The sequence below is a fragment of the Taudactylus pleione genome, unplaced genomic scaffold (assembly GCF_031769625.1).
Source record: "Taudactylus pleione unplaced genomic scaffold, aTauple2 ptg000312l, whole genome shotgun sequence".
In the NCBI taxonomy this organism is placed as follows: domain Eukaryota; kingdom Metazoa; phylum Chordata; class Amphibia; order Anura; family Myobatrachidae; genus Taudactylus; species Taudactylus pleione.
Genome location: NW_028284713.1, coordinates 3,007,207 through 3,027,293, shown reverse-complemented (window position 1 = coordinate 3,027,293; position 20,087 = coordinate 3,007,207). Strand labels below are relative to the sequence as shown.

Genomic DNA, 20,087 nt, shown 5'->3' with positions numbered 1-20,087 from the left:
GTGTGCAACTGTGGCTATATCTGCATGCAAAATGCTACGTTACAGTGTCACAAAATGCTACGTTACAGTGTCATGAAATGCCACATTACAGTGTGCAACTGCGGCTATATCTGCATGCGAATTGCTACGTTAGTGTCACAAAATTCTATGTTACAGTGTCATGAAATGCCACATTACAGTGTGCAACTGCGGCTATATCTGCATGCAAAATGCTACGTTACAGTGTCACAAAATGCTACGTTACAGTGTCATGAAATGCCACATTACAGTGTGCAACTGCGGCTATATCTGCATGCAAAATGCTAAGTTACAGTGTCACAAAATGCTACGTTACAGTGTCATGAAATGCCACATTACAGTGTGCAACTGCGGCTATATCTGCATGTGAAATGCTACGCTACAGTGTCACAAAATGCTACGTTACAGTGTCAAGAAATGCCACATTACAGTGTGCTACTGCAGCTATATCTGCATGCGAATTGCTACGTTACAGTGTCACAAAATGCTACGTTACAGTGTCAAGAAATGATACATTACAGTGTGCAACTGTGGCTATATCTGCATGCAAAATGCTACGTTACAGTGTCACAAAATGCTACGTTACAGTGTCATGAAATGCCACATTACAGTGTGCAACTGCGGCTATATCTGCATGCGAATTGCTACGTTAGTGTCACAAAATTCTATGTTACAGTGTCATGAAATGCCACATTACAGTGTGCAACTGCGGCTATATCTGCATGCAAAATGCTACGTTACAGTGTCACAAAATGCTACGTTACAGTGTCATGAAATGCCACATTACAGTGTGCAACTGCGGCTATATCTGCATGCAAAATGCTAAGTTACAGTGTCACAAAATGCTACGTTACAGTGTCATGAAATGCCACATTACAGTGTGCAACTGCGGCTATATCTGCATGTGAAATGCTACGCTACAGTGTCACAAAATGCTACGTTACAGTGTCAAGAAATGCCACATTACAGTGTGCTACTGCAGCTATATCTGCATGCGAATTGCTACGTTACAGTGTCACAAAATGCTACGTTACAGTGTCAAGAAATGATACATTACAGTGTGCAACTGTGGCTATATCTGCATGCAAAATGCTACGTTACAGTGTCACAAAATGCTACGTTACAGTGTCATGAAATGCCACATTACAGTGTGCAACTGCGGCTATATCTGCATGCAAAATGCTACGTTACAGTGTAACAAATTCTACGTTACAGTGTCATGAAATACAACATTACAGTGTGCAACTGCGGCTATATCTTCATGTGAAATGCTACGTTACAGTGTCACAAAATGCTACGTTACAGTGTCAAGAAATGCCACATTACAGTGTGCTACTGCAGCTATATCTGCATGCGAATTGCTACGTTACAGTGTCACAAAATGCTACGTTACAGTGTCACAAAATGCTACGTTACAGTGTCAAGAAATTATACATTACAGTGTGCAACTGCGGCTATATCTGCATGCAATTTGCTACGTTACAGTGTCACAAAATGCTACGTTACAGTGTCACAAAATGCCACATTACAGTGTGCAACTGCGGCTATATCTGCATGCGAATTGCTATGTTACAGTGTCACAAAATGCTACATTAGAATGTGCTACTGCAGCTATATCTGCATGTGAAATACTACGTTACAGTGTCACAAAATGCTACGTTACAGTGTCAAGAAATGATACATTACAGTGTGCAACTGTGGCTATATCTGCATGCGAATTGCTACATTACAGTGTCACAAAATGCTACATTATAATGTCATGAAATGCTACATTACAGTGTGCTACTGCGGCTATATCTGCATGTGAAATGCTACGTTATAGTGTTCTACTGCGGCTATATCTGCATGTGAAATGCAATGTTATAGTGTCACAAAATGCTACGTTACAGTGTCATGAAATGCTACATTACAGTGTGCTACTGTGGCTATATCTGCATGCGAATTGCTACATTACAGTGTCACAAAATGCTACATTATAGTGTCATGAAATGCTACATTACAGTGTGCTACTGCGGCTATATCTGCATGTGAAATGCTACGTTACAGTGTTCTACTGCGGCTATATCTGCATGTGAAATGCAATGTTATAGTGTCACAAAATGCTACGTTACAGTGTCATGAAATGCTACATTACAGTGTGCTACTGTGGCTATATCTGCATGTGAAATGCTACGTTACAGTGTCACAAAATGCTACGTTACAGTGTTATGAAATGCCACATTACAGTGTGCAACTGCGTCTATATCTGCATGTGAAATGCTACGTTACAGTGTCATGAAATGCTACATTACAGTGTCATGAAATGCTATATTACAGTGTGCTACTGCGGCTATATCTGCATGTGAAATGCTACATTACAGTGTCATGAAATGCTACATTACAGTGTGCTACTGCGTCTATATCTGCATGTGAAATGCTACGTTACAGTGTCATGAAATGCTACATTACAGTGTCATGAAATGCTACATTACAGTGTACTACTGCGGCTATATCTGCATGTGAAATGCTACATTACAGTGTCATGAAATGATACATTACAGTGTGCTACTGCAGCTATATCTGCATGTGAAATGCTACGTTACAGTTATGAAATGCTACATTACAGTGTCATGAAATGCTACATTACAGTGTGCTACTGCGGCTATATCTGCATGTGAAATGCTACATTACAGTGTCATGAAATGATACATTACAGTGTGCTACTGCAGCTATATCTGCATGTGAAATGCTACGTTACGGTTATGAAATGCCACATTACAGTGTGCTACTGCGTCTATATCTGCATGCGAAATGCTACGTTACAGTATCAGCGGCTTTGACACTGTAACGTAGCATTTTGCATGCAGATACAGCCGCAGTTGCACACAGAATATAGGCATGCCGCATATTTTAATCAGCAGAAGTTGTTTGTGCATCCTATTCCCATCACTTTGCGAATAAGACGCATTTGAATGTAAAAAGTTGCAAGTAAAGACGTTTGGTGCTACCGAGTCACACCATGGCATGGCGCGACTAGAATGGCTGTTTAATGCGCAAGGAAGTAAGATGTATGTGGACACATCTGTATCTCTTTGTGGCACTCCCTCTGGTGACTAGTGGGCAGAGCTGACGCCAGCGTGGGGCTGGAGGGCAGAAGTCAGCCTCTATCATCGTATTTCTGCTCCACGCAGTAAAGAATATTATTGACTGGTGAGCCTCCATTTCATGTCCTGCGGCCTCTCATACAGAGGTGCATTAAAGCCTGTAACTAGAGATTTTGGAACATTTGCTCTGCAGATTCACATCAACAATTGGCTGGAGTTACCAAAAAAAAAGCTTTTAATGGTTGCTGTGGCTGCTAAGAAAGTCATTGTGGGCCTCATTCAGAGAGGACGCAGGTGTGATCAGTGCTGCGTCCTTGGTAGCAGTGGATCCCCCCTAGTGCCTAAACCTAACCTCCCCGTCCTCGCAGCCTAGACCTAAGTCTCCGGGGGGGGGGTGCCTAACCCTTACCTCCCCCAGGAGGGCCTAACCCTAACCCCCCCCCCTTCCCCTAGCCTAATCCTAATCCTCCAAGGGAGGGGTGCCTAACCCTAAATCCCTCCGGGAGCCCTGACACCTAACCGCCCACCCCCCCCCGGCTGTCCGTGCCCGCCGCCCGGCTTACCTCTGTTCGTTCGGTCGGTCGGGCTCCTGGTGTAGGTCAAATGACAGGCGTCTGTCTACCCTGCCAGGATTTGACTGTCGGGTTCCTGACTGGAGCTATACCATCACCATATGCTCCAAGGGCCTGATCCAGTAAGTATCGCTATTGCGTTCGCAGCTGCGAATGTGCACGGAACGCAGCAGCAAAAATATGGTAATGCTTTCCAAAGCTCAACCGACAAAGACGCCCACTGCGGCTTTCTCACATCCGTCCAATGTCGCTCTTCTGTGTAAACATCGGTACCACCGATGCACATCGCACAGGTACGCAGCGTTTACACCAGGTCTGACCAGCCGCAGACACTGCCAGTCTCCTCGCACGCAGCAGGCTCTCAAGCTGTGTATGCAGTCGCTGTGGCTAATTTATGAACACGCCCAAGCAACGGCGTTCAAATGGACAAGCATGCCTGCGTTTTTCCAACCACTCCCCCGGCACCACTCCCAAATGCTCACAGCCTGTCACTCACTCTGCGATGGACTCCTCTGTGGGCTTACGTAACCGCAGTGCGGTTTATGTGCATACGCAATGGCTAACAGTCACTCGCTTTACGTACGTAGTTGCATTGGTAATCGTTGCTGAATCAGGCCCTAAGTGCTCGATTTCCTTTCAGTTAAGTAATTTGCATATGTAGCGTCATTTCTGCAACTGGCGATTCTGAGATGCGCACAGTATCTGTAGTTGCGGGCAGCAGCGGAATTACTACCATAGGCTAATCTATTGGGCTAATGCAGGGATTCGTGCGTCTGCAAGCGGAAACCTCGTGCCGCACTTTGATGTCATGCCACTTTCATCCTATAAGCACATGCACCAGTCCCGTGCTATGCGCAAGAGACCCATCACAAACAGGCTTCTCCACCCTGTACGCATGGCTCAGCATCACACAAAGCTTTCGATACACGCCCACTAATCAGGGCGTGTTGTGTGCGCTCGCATTGTCGCCTCCCCAAAATGCCCAATTTAATTGAAAGACTGATCCAACCACTTCCCAACTCAGAACAAGACAGACATATGTAAAGGTGCACAAGTTCACATCTACGCATGTACTGTATGCTCAGCACTCTCATTTGCACCCGTGACTCAGATTTGGGCCCAGAGGGTCAAGGGAATGCCCAGGCACACCCTAATTGTCAGCTGCCATCTATGTGCTCATCGGCAAAATTGGCTCCGGCATTCCGATAAGCCGACAGTGAGTGAGCCACAAGATGGCGGAGTGCAGTGGCGCCCACCCTTTCACTTCACGCCCTAATTATCCCCAGAGGAGGTGAGGATGGTGCAGTGCAGAGAGTTGTACTAGATCAAATACACTGTTCAGTTCTATCCAGCATAATGGGAGATGTGCACTAAGCCTGGGAGAGAGATAAAGCGGAGAGTGATAAAGCACCAGCCAATCAGCTCCTAACTGTCATTTATCAAACACAGCCTGGACAGTGACAGTTAGGAGCCAAAGGGTCTATTCATGAACGCTCAGAGAGAGATAAAGTGACAACCAATCAGCTCCTAACTGTCATTTTTCAAACCTATAACGTGGCAGTTAGGACCTGATTGGCTGGCACTCACAATGTTCTCTCTCTCCAAGCTTTCATGACTTGACCCCTAAGGCTCAAAGGCTTAGTATATCTCACCCAGTATGAAATGTGGGCATTACTGAGTGGCATAATATGGTCATGACGGAGGTGGTGGGATTGATGGGGATATGATGATAGGAGGTTTCATGACATGAAAATAGAGGTAGACACACCTGGATGGTGCTAGACTGGCCCTTTGGTGCAGAGCATCTCTCTCTAGACTTCCCAGACTGCACACCCTGCTGATGTGACTGAGATATCTCCTCTCACTTGTAATGTCTATGTACTATTGTACTATGGACCCCATTCAGAGCCGCACGCAAAATGCGAGCGCTCACTCTGAATGAGGGCGGCCACTTCTTCTTTAAAAGCTGGCCTCCTGGCTGCTCGTTAAGCTGTGGGTGACCACCCACAGCTTTAGCGAGTGACCAGGTGATGGACACGATGGTTGAGACCATCGCGACCATCGGGGCTTGCGACGAGAGACCCTTGGGGTAGGGTCTTGTCTCCCACAAGCCCCAGGTAGCTTCCTGCTCTAACAGAGCAGGAAGCTACCTACTGACATCACTGCTGATGTCAGTAGGGCCGCCTACAAATGGCAGGCGTTCCTTCAACATTGACAGCCACCCCATTTGTAGCGAGCCCCGTAGCGAGTGAATTTGTCACTCGCTCTGGGGCTTGCGCATGCGCACGGCGGCCGCTGCATGTGCGCAGGGCCTCACCATCGACCCGCTTGGGAGCGCATAGGGCTTGCGAGCAGGTCTGAATGAGGTCCAATGTTATAAGAAAAATATTTTAGAAAATAAAGAAAACTGCTTTGATGAGAGAAGAGAAGAAATGAGAAATAAGGGTCCAACAAAAGAAGTCAAGTTCAGTCCACATCTTCTAGGTTTCTGCCATTGTCAGATGATAGTGCTGAAACTGTCCACAAAGTGCATCAATATACGATATAACTGCATGTTACAAAGTAACCTCTTGTACAATTTGGAGATATGTTATATTTCATACATGGCCATGTGAACACGGCATTCAATAACTTACATAATGGGCAGACATGAGGCAACGTACATGAGGCATCGCATTCAGGAAGTGATGCATCCCGCCACCCTTCACATGCATGCCAGCGTTAGTTACGCTGGTATGTATGTAATAAAATCACAAAGGACAGATCTCTAGGTAAGAACGGTCCTCTGTGAATGAGGGAATGCCGGGTCTATGACCGTGAAGCCCCTCTGGTGTGATTCTGCATATGCGTAGAATTACAGACGCACCGTTGAGGGTGCTGGGAGGGATCCGACTGTATCCCTCTCACAGCACTCTCCGAAGAGAAGCCCATAGGCTTCCATAGGGTAACTCCATCAGAAGATGGTGTTATCCACCGCATCCAAGCCCCGGAGTGCATAGCTTTCCGGGCTCAGTGCATATGAATGTAAGCTCTTATGAGCAGGGCCCTCTACCCTCTTGTGCTTCTCCCTACTTTACTTTCATCTACTTCTTACTCCCCACTAGGGAACCTAACACTTGGCTGCTTTGCTCTGCTGCTTATGTGGGTGTTATGGTCACTAATGTAGCAATGTATATTATCCATGTTCTTGTCCTGCATTGTATTGTATTGTACTGTAAGTCACTGGTCAACTTTTTGTTTATGTACTGTGTAAGGCCCTGCGGAACACTTGTGGCGCCATATAAATAAACAATAATAATAATATGAGAAATGTAGTCAAACCCACATTTTCAAGTGTTTCTCCACATTTTTCACCTTTACTGCAACCGACCCAAATAGAGAACGAGAATGATTGATTGGGTTTTATATTTGTTATCAAGGAGTTCAGCCCCAGCATTGAGAATCTAATGATGCAAGTCACCCAACCAGATTTTATTTTAGTAGTTGAGGGCAAAGAACTTGTGTACATTTGACTACTCCAGTAACAAATGTAGAGCAACATCCATAGCTTTAAAACTTGGCTTCGCCATAAAGAAAGTGGCAGAAATAGTTGCTGGAGAAAGTCTTATGAAAAACGATCGCGAAACAAAACAGCAGGGTAAACATTTTGTCCTACTCCTTGAAAGAAAATAGAAGACGCATTTGTCTGGCCGTGCCCTTAGTACATTGCATCATAGTGGTTTGTGATGCTCTGACAGATGTCGCTGTGACATAATGGAATTGGTTCGATTCCCGTCAGCGGCCGCCCTACAGGAGCAGAGTGCGATGCAGCGGAAGCCCGACAGCGCTGGAAATCCCGATCGTGGATAGGTAAGTATTTACTAACCTAACCCCCTAACCCTAACCCTCCATAGGGGTGCCTAACCCTAACTTCCCCCCCAAGTGCCTAATCCTAATCCCCCCTCTAAGTGCCTAACCCTAACCACCCCCTTCCCCGCTGCCTAAACCTAAGTCCCCCGGGGGGTGCCTTACCCTAAGTCCCCCCCGGGGGTGCCTAACCCTAACCCTCCCTCCCCCTAGCCTAACCCTAACCCTCCCAGGCGGGTGCCTATCCCTAAGTCCCCCCGGGAGACCTAAACCTATCCCTCCCCCCCCGTGGCTGTCCGCTCGCGGCGCCCGGCATACCAACGATCGGGATGCCGGGCGCCGGTCTCCCGGCGTCGGGGAAATGCGGGTGTCTACATCTAGATGCCCGGCATTTCACCCTTGCCGGGAAATGGCAGTCGGGAAGCCGGCTGCCAGTATTTAGGCAGTCGGCTTCCCGATTGCCTCCCCAAAAGGGACGCCAGGCATTTCACCCTTGCCGGGAAATGGCAGTCGGGAAGCCGGCTGCTGGTATTTAGGCAGTCGGCTTCCCGATTGCCTCCCCAAAAGTTCCCCCAGATTTGAGGGACAGCCAAAACAAAAGTTGGAAGATAACTCAACCACATCAAATTGGGCAATTTTGGGGGAAAGTCCTTAATCATCACTCCACAACAGATGACACAGAGAAGCCTTCAAAAGTTTTCTTGGAAACATAAATAAATAGTAACATTACGTTGGTGGTTGTAGATTTATATGAGAGCCTGTCAAAGCTTGAAAATGAACTGATGGATAACGTCACCAGGTTAGGAATCTTAGACTGTCTAAGGAAGATTACAGTTGCCTTTTGGAGTTAACCTCCCTTCTATCTTATCTCAAGGAAACATGTAGCCACAGTGATAAATACTAACTTTCCTACGGAAGGTAGTTCTTCTAGCATAGTGTACTACTGTACCATACGTCCATGCAGTTAGATTATAAACTACTTAAATACATATTTTACAATGCTCTAGATTTATTTTATATTTTTATGAAGACTTTTCAAACTGTTGAAGCAGTAACTTACAGGAAAGCATCATTCATCAAGGTTATTTGAAGTGCCTGGGGCTCGGTGTATAGTAAGATTACTCCCTACTACTGGGGTGGAAGGTTTAACCAGAAATGCTAAATATCGGCTTTTTTCCTGTAGGCTGTGATAATTGTTTAAAGAATAATATTATTTGTTATCTTTCTTAGCGGAAGTTCAGTGTGCAATCCATTGGAAAAAGAGATTATGGATATAAGGAAAACAGACTGGTAAAAGGTATTTCAAAAACTCTCTCTCACTGGTGAACGTCTCTGGAAGGGAAGATTGTGATACCTACAGACTGGCTGCACTGGAGACTCCTCACAACAGGTGAGAAGTGATAGCAGTGGGGAATCGGGGGCCAGAGCGATATGGAGAGACAGATAGTGGTGTGTGAGGCGAGATAGGAGCTAAGGAATTAGATAGGTTGTGGCATAGCTCTATAGCGATCTTTCCCCATAAAACATTTGATGTCTACTCTTACGTTAGAATATTTTGGCCTATCAGGATTATGTTGTTACGTCGGGAATAAGAACATGGGCTACCTGTGTCCAGCAGGAGTAATGCAAAAGACGAAAGTACCTTAGGACAATTGTTCCTCCCAAGACGGCTCAGAACATAGGTCTTTCCTTTGCAAAGTTGCATGTTTAGAAGTGAATGTCGTCTAGAATGTGCCCCCATGAGACAAGATATTTGTACTTACAACCTGACTTGAGTCCTTGGAAATACCCTTGCATGGACATGATGGTGTAACACTATAATCTGAGTCTTTGCAATATATTGATATAGTGTCTTGGACACTATGGACCTCATTCAGAGTCGGTCGAAGCGGCCGCACGGTCGTACGGAAAAAGGGGCCGGATATTCAAATGATTCCCTCGGAAGTTGCGTCCCTAAGTTCGGATCGGTAGTTGGCCGACCAAGGGGAGGAAGCGGTCGGAAGACTAAAAAATACGCCTCCTTCTCGTACGCTTTGCACGTCATCTCTGGGCATATAAGGATTAATCGGGAACCATCGGAACTGGTCGTAGAGCTTAAGGTTGACCATACCCTCTCTTAAGCTCTACAATCATGTCAGTGTAAAAACCTCCTTTGTCACATGTGCCATGACGCTACTTTGTTAATTATGCACTCCCATAAACCGTATGCACTCCCATAAAACGCTGTTCGCATAATTAGGCACGCCTGCGTTCGGATCTCCACTCCCCCGTTTTCAAGCACCTTCCCGTGTTACCACCCACAAACGCCTCATTCTGTCACTCAAACTGCCGACCTGGCTGTGTTCAAGGAGAGAGAAATTTATGATCGTAGCGGCTAGTTTGCGCATGCGCATTGCGAACTTTACGCACGCGCAGTATAACGAACATCGGTGGCGTACGACCGTGCGGCCGCTTCGACCGACTCTGAATGAGATCCAATGTCTGTATAGACTTGTACATATAGTATTAGCATAAACTTAAATAATGCAGGCTGTAATGTCTGTATTACTGTAGGAAGGGAATGTAAAAGGAATGACATACTTTCTGGGGAGAGGAGATGCCCGGTCTGCCGCGGTAAACATCACATCCCGCAATAAAGACGGCCGAGTGTTCCCATGTTGCTAGAAAGAGCAGAGCCGACGTTTTAATGGACTTTCATCAAAAAGTTTGAGGATCTTTGTGACATTAATCAAAGTTTTGGCAGCTTCAAATATTAGAAAAGGTCTCATTTATTTTATGTTCACCACTTGTATTGTGCCGTCGCTCTCAGGACTCTTAATAAATGCTCTGAAACTATATTATAAGTCAAAGGGCCCTTTTTCAGGTTTTTAGAAGATTGATTGAGACTTAATTTCACAGGGTAAGAAGGTTTTAGGACTAAAAATTAGGAAATGTCTGTATCTGTGATTGTGTTTTACATTTAATTCTGGCTACAGAACAAATAAAGAATGAAAAAGATAAATGTTTAATTATAGAAGAAATATTTCCAGTCTATGATCAGGAATAATTCTGGTCTTATTAATATCATCATAATGATTATTATTACTATTATTAGTATGATTATTATTACTATTATTATTATTTTATGGTCTCTTTATTTTTGCAATAATTTGCCCAATGTTCTAGTAAATTGTTTTAGCAGCTTCATAACTAACAACAAAATAGACAAACTCTGATCCCATTTCTGAAAATTGGGACTGTTGGCAAGTATGCAAGATACTGTCTGTCTACTCAATGTTTTGGTGGGGGTTACACATCTCCCAAGATACCCTTTGCAAATGACTGTAGACTCTTACAGATACCCGGAAGTAGCTGGCTTACATACAGGTTTACAAATTCTACATCAAAGATAATGTTTGTTATTATTAATATTCACAGTAGTTTTTTCTTTATTTATTCAATAAGTGCTCCAGGGATTGATCTTTCTTCACTATGTAATGCATAATTGGTTCACAAATGGATATAGTGCATTATCTCGGCCTTGAAACATGTTATAGAAAGAGGTAACGCTACAAGTATTGATGGATTTAGCTGTAGAATATATTCGGTCAGATTAATCAGATATCTTTCTGAACTTGGTGTTAATAGAAAAGCCTAGGAACCTGGGACAGTAATTATTTATAATTGAGACAGTATTTATGTAAGATGTTACAGCTTTATCCATGACACATTTGGGAAAGTACATTGGGTCTTTTATGTGTACAGTGTCAACAAGATAAAATCCATTCTGTTAGCCTCAACTTAACGTTCTGCTGATCCACTTGGCTGGTTTTATGAAGTAGCACTTGTCTTCTAAGTGACTGTACTGGCTGGAATGGAAATATAAATGGTTTTATCAGCATATGACCCTAAAAAAATGACCCTAAAATCTGGAACAAGCTTCTTCCAACCTCAAAATGTCGATAAACCACTTATTTGAGAGTTGCACCAGCCCACAAGGTTTGTAATTTTGTTTGCATGTTTAAAGACTTCTTGATGTTTGTGATAAACCAACCAGCAAAACCAACATTATATTAAATAGCCCTAAATAATTATCTATATGGCACTATATATGGGCATAACTAGAGTAGAACTTTAAGGGCCCCATAGAAACTTTTAAAGGGGACCTCAATGCTTTTATAGAGACACCTCTTTCTCTCTACATCATACATATTATGCCTTATTGTAGAGCCTCCAGTGCTCCTTATGCCACATTGTAGTGTGCCATCACATATTATGCCACATTGTAGTGCCCCATTACATATTATGTCATATTGTAGTGCCACATTAAATATTATGCCATATTGTAGTGCCCCATTACATATTATGCCACATTGTAGTGCCCCATTACATATTATGCCATATTGTAGTGCCCCATTACATATTATGCCACATTGTAGTGCCCCATTACATATTATGCCACATTGTAGTGCCCCATTACATATTATGTCAGATTGTAGTGCCCCATTACATATTATGCCATATTGTAGTGCCTCCAGTGCACTTTATACCACATTGTAGTGCCCCATTAAATATTATGCCACATTGTAGTGCCCCATTACATATTATGCCATATTGTAGTGCCTCCAGTTCACTTTATTGACACAGTGTCACAGGTCACATTATGCCTCATTGTAGTACCCCCAAACTCACATTTTGCCATATAGTACCACCAGATCTCTTTATGCCACATGGTGCCCACTGTTAACATTACACCAAATTATGCCCCCAGTTTACATTAAGCTACAGTGTCCCCCACTACACATTGTCCTTGGTCACTTCTTGACCTTGGTCACTTTATTTTACCCCTTGTACACTGCCAACAAAATCTGCTGCATACTGAACAATCCACTGAAAAGTGGTGGGCTGTAAGAAAGGGACAGTCTGAAAACTACTGGGATGGACATAAGAATATCCTTACAAGAACTGAGGATCACATAGGGTTGAGGTTACCAAAAGGTAAAAAAGTGCAGACTAGGTCGGCCAAGTGGTTCTGATCTGCTGTCAAATTCTGTTTCTATGTTACTCAGCGCAGGCAATTATATTCACCCTGTATTGAATATACTAGTATCATGGTGAGTAGTTTATAGGGAATCGGTATATCATACCGGCAGTCGGGATGCCTCCTGTCAAAATACAGACAGCAGCATTCTGATAGTCGGTATCGTGACAGGGGTTGGGTAAGTATCCTAACCCTCCTCCCTACTCCCCCTAACCCTCACTTCTTCTAGCCTAACCCTAACGCTCCCCACCTCGCACCCTAACCCTTCATGTTAGGGCCTAAACCTAAGTCTCTCCCCTTTGTGCCTAAACCTAACCCTCCTCCTTTAGGGCCTAATCCTAACCCCCCACCCCTCCAGTGGTGCCTCACCCTACCCCCCCAAAACACTAAGCCTGCTGTGCTGCCTAAACTTGACACTCCTCCTCCCCCCTTCCCCCCACCGCGGGGCTAACAGCTAAGACGCTCCCGACTAATCTCATTTGGACTGGCATCTGTCTGTATTCCGACGTTGGGATTAAGATAGACATTAGAATTTCGACACCCGTCTTCAGTCCCATGTCGGGCTTCCACCGTCGGGATTCAGTCCCATGACATGCCGTCCATCGGTCTGCTAAATACATCCCGTTTATGGACTGTCCCTTTCTGTATTCAATATTGTGTCACTTGTTCTTACAGCGCCACTTGGTACTGATAATGTGAGCTGGAGAGGCAGGCTCTGTAGTCGAACCCTCTAAGTCTCTGGGCCCCATAGGGGCAAACACCCCCGCTCCCACTATACAGTAGTTACACATCTGTACAATAGATTACTAATCTGGTGCTCTGTGAAGCTTTAGATGTGCAGTCGTCCACAGATAATTCCCCTCCTCTATCTTCAGCTACATTTGTATTGTAGTTCTAGCAATTTTCAGTGGTATACAGTATGTGCCTTGAATACTGAATTCCCTTAGAGCCCTGGGGACCTGTCACCATCGCACATCATACACCTGCACTCAACTTTGTTTAAAATTTGATTGCTAGCCTGCGACCGGCACAGACACTATCAATCGGATTTGAATTCACAGACAGACTCACAAATTAACCTAACAGAGAGAGGTACAGGCACAAAAAGTGCAGTGAATATGCAGCTAGTTACCAGCTATTTTAAAAGTCATTACAGCACCGGGGGAGTTAGAGCTAAATTGAACTCAATTGCAGGTATTCAAACAATAATGTATTTTTATTGTGACTATTTATACTAAATGTACACTATGCACTAAAGCACCGAGCTAATATACTGTGCTTTCTTGACCATAAAGCTCAGAAATGAATTGCAACAATATTTTTCGGTTTTTAATACAACGTTTCCCCAACTGTGATCCTTGGTGACCGTTAAAAGCGCAGATCTCGGGAATATCACTGGGGCGCAGCTAGATAAATTTGTGATCGTTATTTAGACCAGGTCAGTTGGACTCAATTTTACTTTTGAAGACACTATTTTTTCTTCACATTTAATTCTGTATATTCTGGAAATTTTCAGACCTATAAAAAAAAATAGCTAAATATGCAGTACATTTGCACGGTAATACAAGTGAGTCTATCTATTAAACCACTTAAAGCCCTAGCAAACATTTTTGCTTAGTATAGGGAAGGTCACTACTGCATATGTAACAAGGACAGTGGCAATAGAAGAACCACTATTGTCTATTGATCACTATAGTGGTGAAAAAAATGGTTTATTTTTGTCTTTTTATTTTTGTTTGCGGTGGTCAGGTGACACACGCGCAGAAGGGACTGTCTGGTGATATGGGAAGCGCTTACTGCTGCTACTAGTATCGCCAAAAAGGTTTTATTTTATAATTTGGCCCAACAAGTCTACTCTTGACAGTCAGTCTTCTTGGACCAATGTCATAAATAAGCACCAAAATCTGCCTGTTCACTAATACAGCGACATTATTTTTAGTGTGTTCTATAATCTCTTTACGATCCCTCCTGTCAATCCTATTCACGTGTAATAATCCCTTCAACAGTAATAGCATGGGTGCTTAGCCTAGTTGCTAGAGGTGGGTCTAATACCACTGAGGGGAGTATATGATCAAATCAGGCTTAGATCCAAGTCTAATAGTGACCTTCACCTCATGTTATGAGCTAATTATTTAAAAAAAAATGTAACTGACTAATAACAACCAGCCAATGAGATTTCATTGTGCCTGCCGCAAACCCAAATATTCAACCTGACACACTAACCAGCTGGATCGATACAAATCAGCTGAGTGGTGCCACATCCCTTGCATGTGATATGCGTGCCTGGTATTTTGCAATTCTTCTTTAGGTCATCCAATTATCAACATAAAAAAATAAACAATTTGCAAGTCACCTTTGCATTCAATTGGCAGATATGATTTTAGGGAAATAGGCACTTTTCTCATGGAATAAAGATTAAAAAAAAAAAAATGTTGCCTTTACATTTCCAATTAAAAAAAAAAAAATTGTTGGCAGATGACATTTAAGATTAAATTAATTTCAGTTATACTCACTGTTGGTGGGTGGGCGCGTAAGTTTGACCTGAGTTGCAAGGAAGAGGAACGGTGTTGTAGAAAGTAATAGTAAACTATAGGTCATGATTCGGCCCAGTTGTTTTTGCTCCGGGGTTAGTAAATAGACTTTTTTTTTTGCTTAGACTCTTATTCAGCAGTAAAATAATAACTCCTTACCAGGAGTTGAACCATTAAGTAACTCCTTACCAGGAGCTAGGGCCGTTATTTAACGGTTCAGCTCCTGGTAAGGAGTTACTTAACGGCCCTAGCTCCTGGTAAGGAGTTATTTAACGGTTCAGCTCCTGGTAAGGAGTTACTTAACGGCCCTAGCTCCTGGTAAGGAGTTATTTAATGGTTCAGCTCCTGGTAAGGAGTTATTTAACAGTTCAGCTCCTGGTAAGGAGTTATTTAACGGTTCAGCTCCTGGTAAGGAGTTACTTAACGGCCCTAGCTCCTGGTAAGGAGTTATTTAACGGTTCAGCTCCTGGTAAGGAGTTATTTAACGGTTCAGCTCCTGGTAAGGAGTTATTTAACGGTTCAGCTCCTGGTAAGGAGTTATTTAACGGTTCAGCTCCTGGTAAGGAGTTACTTAACTCCTTACCAGGAGCTAGAGCCGTTAAGTAAGTTTAGTAGAGACTTGGCAAAACCATCCTCAAGTGTTTTTGGTTCTTTTCTCTTTTGTTTTTGCATTTCTTTAAAATTAATTAAAAAAAAAGGTAAAATCGTGTAATTTGGACCTGTTTATATGAAATCCAAAACCTGAGGTTCAGTTATAAAATCAGAGTTCTGAACTTATAGCAGACCAAAGCTGGGACTCGGTACTGCTTGAAACCCCAAAAGTAATCCGAGCCGGGGCTTGATTAGACTTAGAACACCAAAGTTCGGGTGATTTCGGTTTTCATCAAAACCAAACCGCACAACTCTAAAATTTAGCTGAGGGCCTTGTGATCAACCTCTAGCCTGTTGTAAGCCCACTCTTCTCTCTTGAGGGAGTGCATAGCAGGCCTCACATGGGAGCTGAGGGGGGAGGAGAGAAAATCCTGTTCCTTACTATACTATCTTTATTAGTACTACACCGTAATAAGCTACAGATGCTCAAACTTGTAACAAAGCTCCACACCATGTAACTAACTAGCACCGATTTCTTTTGACCAATTTTAGCATAATTCAAAAACTGAACAGAGCACAATTCTCTGGGACGAAAAATAATTGTAAAAACGGTGACAGTGTGAGCATGCATTACACAGAATAGAAGATATATATTTATAGGCAACAACTAGTTATTAAAAATGAAAACAAACTGTTTACACTGCTACAGTACATAACTAACCTGAGCCAACAGATGCTAAATCTCTCTTGCCTTTAAGGATAATGTCCTGGAAAGGTAGAAAGTTAATAGAGTAAGCTGTGACATTACTTTATCAACACAATATTAGCAGCACTTTAGAACATAAATAAAAAGTTAGATATTTGAAAGGACACCTTTGGTCTAAGTGGGATTCAATTGGCCTTTAGCTGTGGGCGGACATTGCGGTGTTTCCTCTTAGTGTATGATCTCCTAAATCTGTGAATGCAAGAAGATTTTTCCCCTCACCTTTAAGCTCTTTCTATATGACTCCTGGGATTTCAAGAAAAAGATGCTCGCCTTGAACTCTAATCATTTCGCTAAGGTACCATTACCTAGAGGCAGTAGCGTACCGTTTTAAGCAGGAATGCAAAGGTCAGGTGTTTTGCCATAAGGGGGAAGCACGATTGCCGTTCTCCAGCATAACAGAACCTTTTGCGGATTTATTTTTGGCAGGAAATGTCAAAAATAATAATAATAAAAAAAAATCTTTGAAAACTTCAACTCTAGAGCCTAAAAAGAGAGAGAGAGAGAGAGAGAGAGAGAGAGAGAGAGAGAGAGAGAGAGAGAGAGAGAGAGAGAGAGATGGGAAAGAGTATATCAGCACTGATAACTTTCTTTGGACGAAATCTTATTTGACTTGGATCTTTTTCAAAAAAATAAAACTCACTTATGCCTTACCTGAAAGAAACATACTGTACTGTAGGTGAGGGGAAAAAAAAAATATTGCTCTTTTAAATGGCAGTTGCATTTTGAAAGGTTGCGTGACAGTTCATCTGAAGAAAGGCAAAAAGGAAAGTCACAAACACTCGGACTGTCAGAAAACTTAATAAAGTGCCACGGTTCTTTCAGCCGTGATAGGTGAGGATCTGAGAGCAAGGGGAAAATATTTCTGCCTGCAAATTGGCTCTTCTTGATCTACTGTATGTCAATGTATTCAAAGAGAAGAAAGTGATTTTTATTTTATTTTTTTAAGGCTGTCATCGCCAAAAGAGAGCAATGCGGTCTCTATTTCTTTTTCTAATAGCTTGGTCTATATGTATTTTATTCTTTTCTCCTTTAGTGATAAGGGATGTTGTTGTTGTTACGCAACTTGAAATTAAAATCTAATTTTGTAAAAAAAAAACAAAAAAAAAAAACTATTTTGAGCTAACCAAAAGGCAAATGAGGTTTTACACAATCTGTAATTGAAGAATCACTTTCTGTCAGTAATGTGAGCCGGCTGCCTTGGAAAAGGTAAATTGCTCTCAATGTGTAAACATATGCTTGATATAATAACATATATACAATGGCAGAATGATTTTCACTTGAGCAGATGAAAAATACATGTAAAATAAATTGCAGCGTGATTGTTTTTGTGCCAGGACATAATGCAGCAAACGCTGTACATGTTAAAATGTTGTATTTACATACATTTATCTGTCATTACAAGTATCCCGAGAAGTCTAGGGTTGTCATTTATTTGCATACTAAGCAGAGCGGTGGTTTTCATTTAAACCGCTGCCCCCATGCATTTAAACCGCTGCCCCCATGCATTTAAACCGCTGCCCCCATGCATTTAAACCGCTGCCCCCATGCAGTATGTAACGGATATGTGCTGCATACATTGTTGGATTCAAACGTTTTCTTAAAGATAATCTGTAACCAGGTTTCACTCAGACTTTTTATGTTATTGACAATCGTGGCGGTACACATTTTGTATAGAAACAACACAGGTTAAATCCCACCTGGCCACTTCCAGTCAGCATAAAATCTGCATCTCTCATCCACACTCACTAAATGCTCCCATTGCCAGTTACATTGCTGCACCCGCTCTGTGGAACGCCCTCCCACGCACAACAAGACTTTCTATTAGCTTTCAAACTTTCCCTGAAAACTCCCATCTTCACACAGCATATGAAATTCCAGAACCACCCATACAACCTCCGCAAGCGGAATCAGTATGATTCGATTCCCGTCAGCGGCAGCCCGACAGGAGCAGAGTTCTGAGCAGCGGAAGCCTGACAGCGCTGGAAATCCCGATCGTGGATAGGTAAGTATCCACTAACCTAACCTAACCCTAACCCTCCTTAGGGGTGCCTAACCCTAACTTCCCCCCCAAGTGCCTAACCCTAATCCCCCCTCTAAGTGCCTAACCCTAACCACCCCCTTCCCCGCTGCCTAAACCTAAGTCCCCCGGGGGGTGCCTAACCCTAAGTCCCCCCCGGGGTGCCTAACTCTAACCCTCCCTCCCCCTAGCCTAAACCTCCCGGGGGGGGTTCCTAACCCTAAGTCCCCCCGGGAGCCCTAAACCTAACCCTCCCCCCCGCGGCTGTCCAGTCGCGGCGCCCGGCATCACTACGATCGTGATGCCAGGAGCCGGTCTCCCGGTGTCGGGGAAATGCGGGCGTCTACATCTAGACGCTCGGCATTTCACCCTTGCCGGGATAAGACAGTCGGGAAGCCGACTGCCGGTACATATGCAGTCGGCTTCCCGATTGCTTCCCCCGCAAGCTATTCTGCCCAATTACTTCCCTTTACACAGTTCACTTTCTACATTCACACTACCCTTTCACAATAGATGAACACCAAGGGGCCTATTCATCATCACTTATTTTCTACAAAAGCAGGTGAAAATTAACACTTACACATACTTTAGTAATAAATAAGTAAGTGTCACGGCCATTCAGCAAGTTCCGAAAAAGCATTTTTTTCTGAACTTGATGGCATAACTGAACGCCACTTTCAGATGGCGTTCAGCCCCCGATAACCTTCACACACTGCTCTTTACATGGCAGCCTGTGAAGATTCACATGCCAGCCAAAGCAAAGGGATCTATTAAGATCCCTCCCTGCTGAGTCTGCACTGTAGAGCCCCGGAGCGAAGAGCTCCGTGACACCGCAGACATGTGGCACGGACTCACCGACAGCAGAAGACAGGTGAACTGGGAGGAGAGGACACAGCGGCACGGGGCGGGGCGGACACCAGTGAGGGGGGGGATAAGACCCTTGAGGGGGGAAAGGATTGGACATCCGTGGGGTGGTAGGGGCCGGATCGGTGAAAGACAGCAGAGAATAGAGAGGGGAGAGACATGCAGCAGTGAGGAAATCTTTGTGCATACCTCAGCTGCAGGGGAAAGTATCACTTTTCCGAAAAGCTGACTCCGCAAAAAGAGCAGCTATTCGGAAGCCATACTTTTGTTAGGGAGGCATGATGAATGCCAGGGCCATAACTAGACTTTTTGGTGCCCTGTGCCAGAAACAGCATTGGCACCCCACTCATTTTTCAAAGGGACATAATGCACTCAAAAAAGGGCCATGGCTTCATGGGGAAGAGATAGGAGAGGCCAGGAGATGCTGGGGATGAAATAAGAGGAAGCTACAAGCAAGAATGATAATAAACAGAAATTTGACAGGCCCAAACAGCGCCTCCTGACCTGTGGTGCCCTGTGCCATGGCACCAGCTGCACTACCCTAGCTACGGCCCTGATGAATGCCATCAAAACATTTTTTTTAACTCGCAGCGAGTTTAAAACATAATTATCACTAGTGATAATTATTTCATGGTGAATAAGCTCCCAAGAACCTGATACCTCTGCAATCTGGCCGGACCAATATATAGTATGTAGAACTCATGTATTAAATGCCATATTTTCTTAAAGAGTATATTCTTGCGAGCAGGGCCCTTTTACCTCGTTGCCTGTCTGTCATT

The 20,087-nt window shown here is 43.7% G+C and overlaps 1 protein-coding gene across 7 annotated transcripts in view; it reads right to left on the bottom strand.

Annotated features, from left to right (window-relative positions):
- LOC148510717 (protocadherin-11 X-linked-like) overlaps positions 1–20,087 on the bottom strand; it is a 1,446,380-nt gene that overhangs the window by 251,337 nt on the left and 1,174,956 nt on the right. The window contains exon 6 of one of the 7 annotated variants that reach the window (XM_088442486.1): positions 11,282–11,367. The exons of 5 other annotated variants lie outside the window; for them this stretch is intronic. In XM_088442486.1, coding sequence (XP_088298612.1) covers positions 11,351–11,367 — 17 coding nt within the window. In that variant the 3' untranslated portion in view covers positions 11,282–11,350. Of the gene's footprint in view, positions 1–11,281; positions 11,368–16,397; positions 16,429–20,087 lie in introns of those variants that run through there. One more of the 7 variants, XM_088442487.1, reaches the window with a different exon arrangement.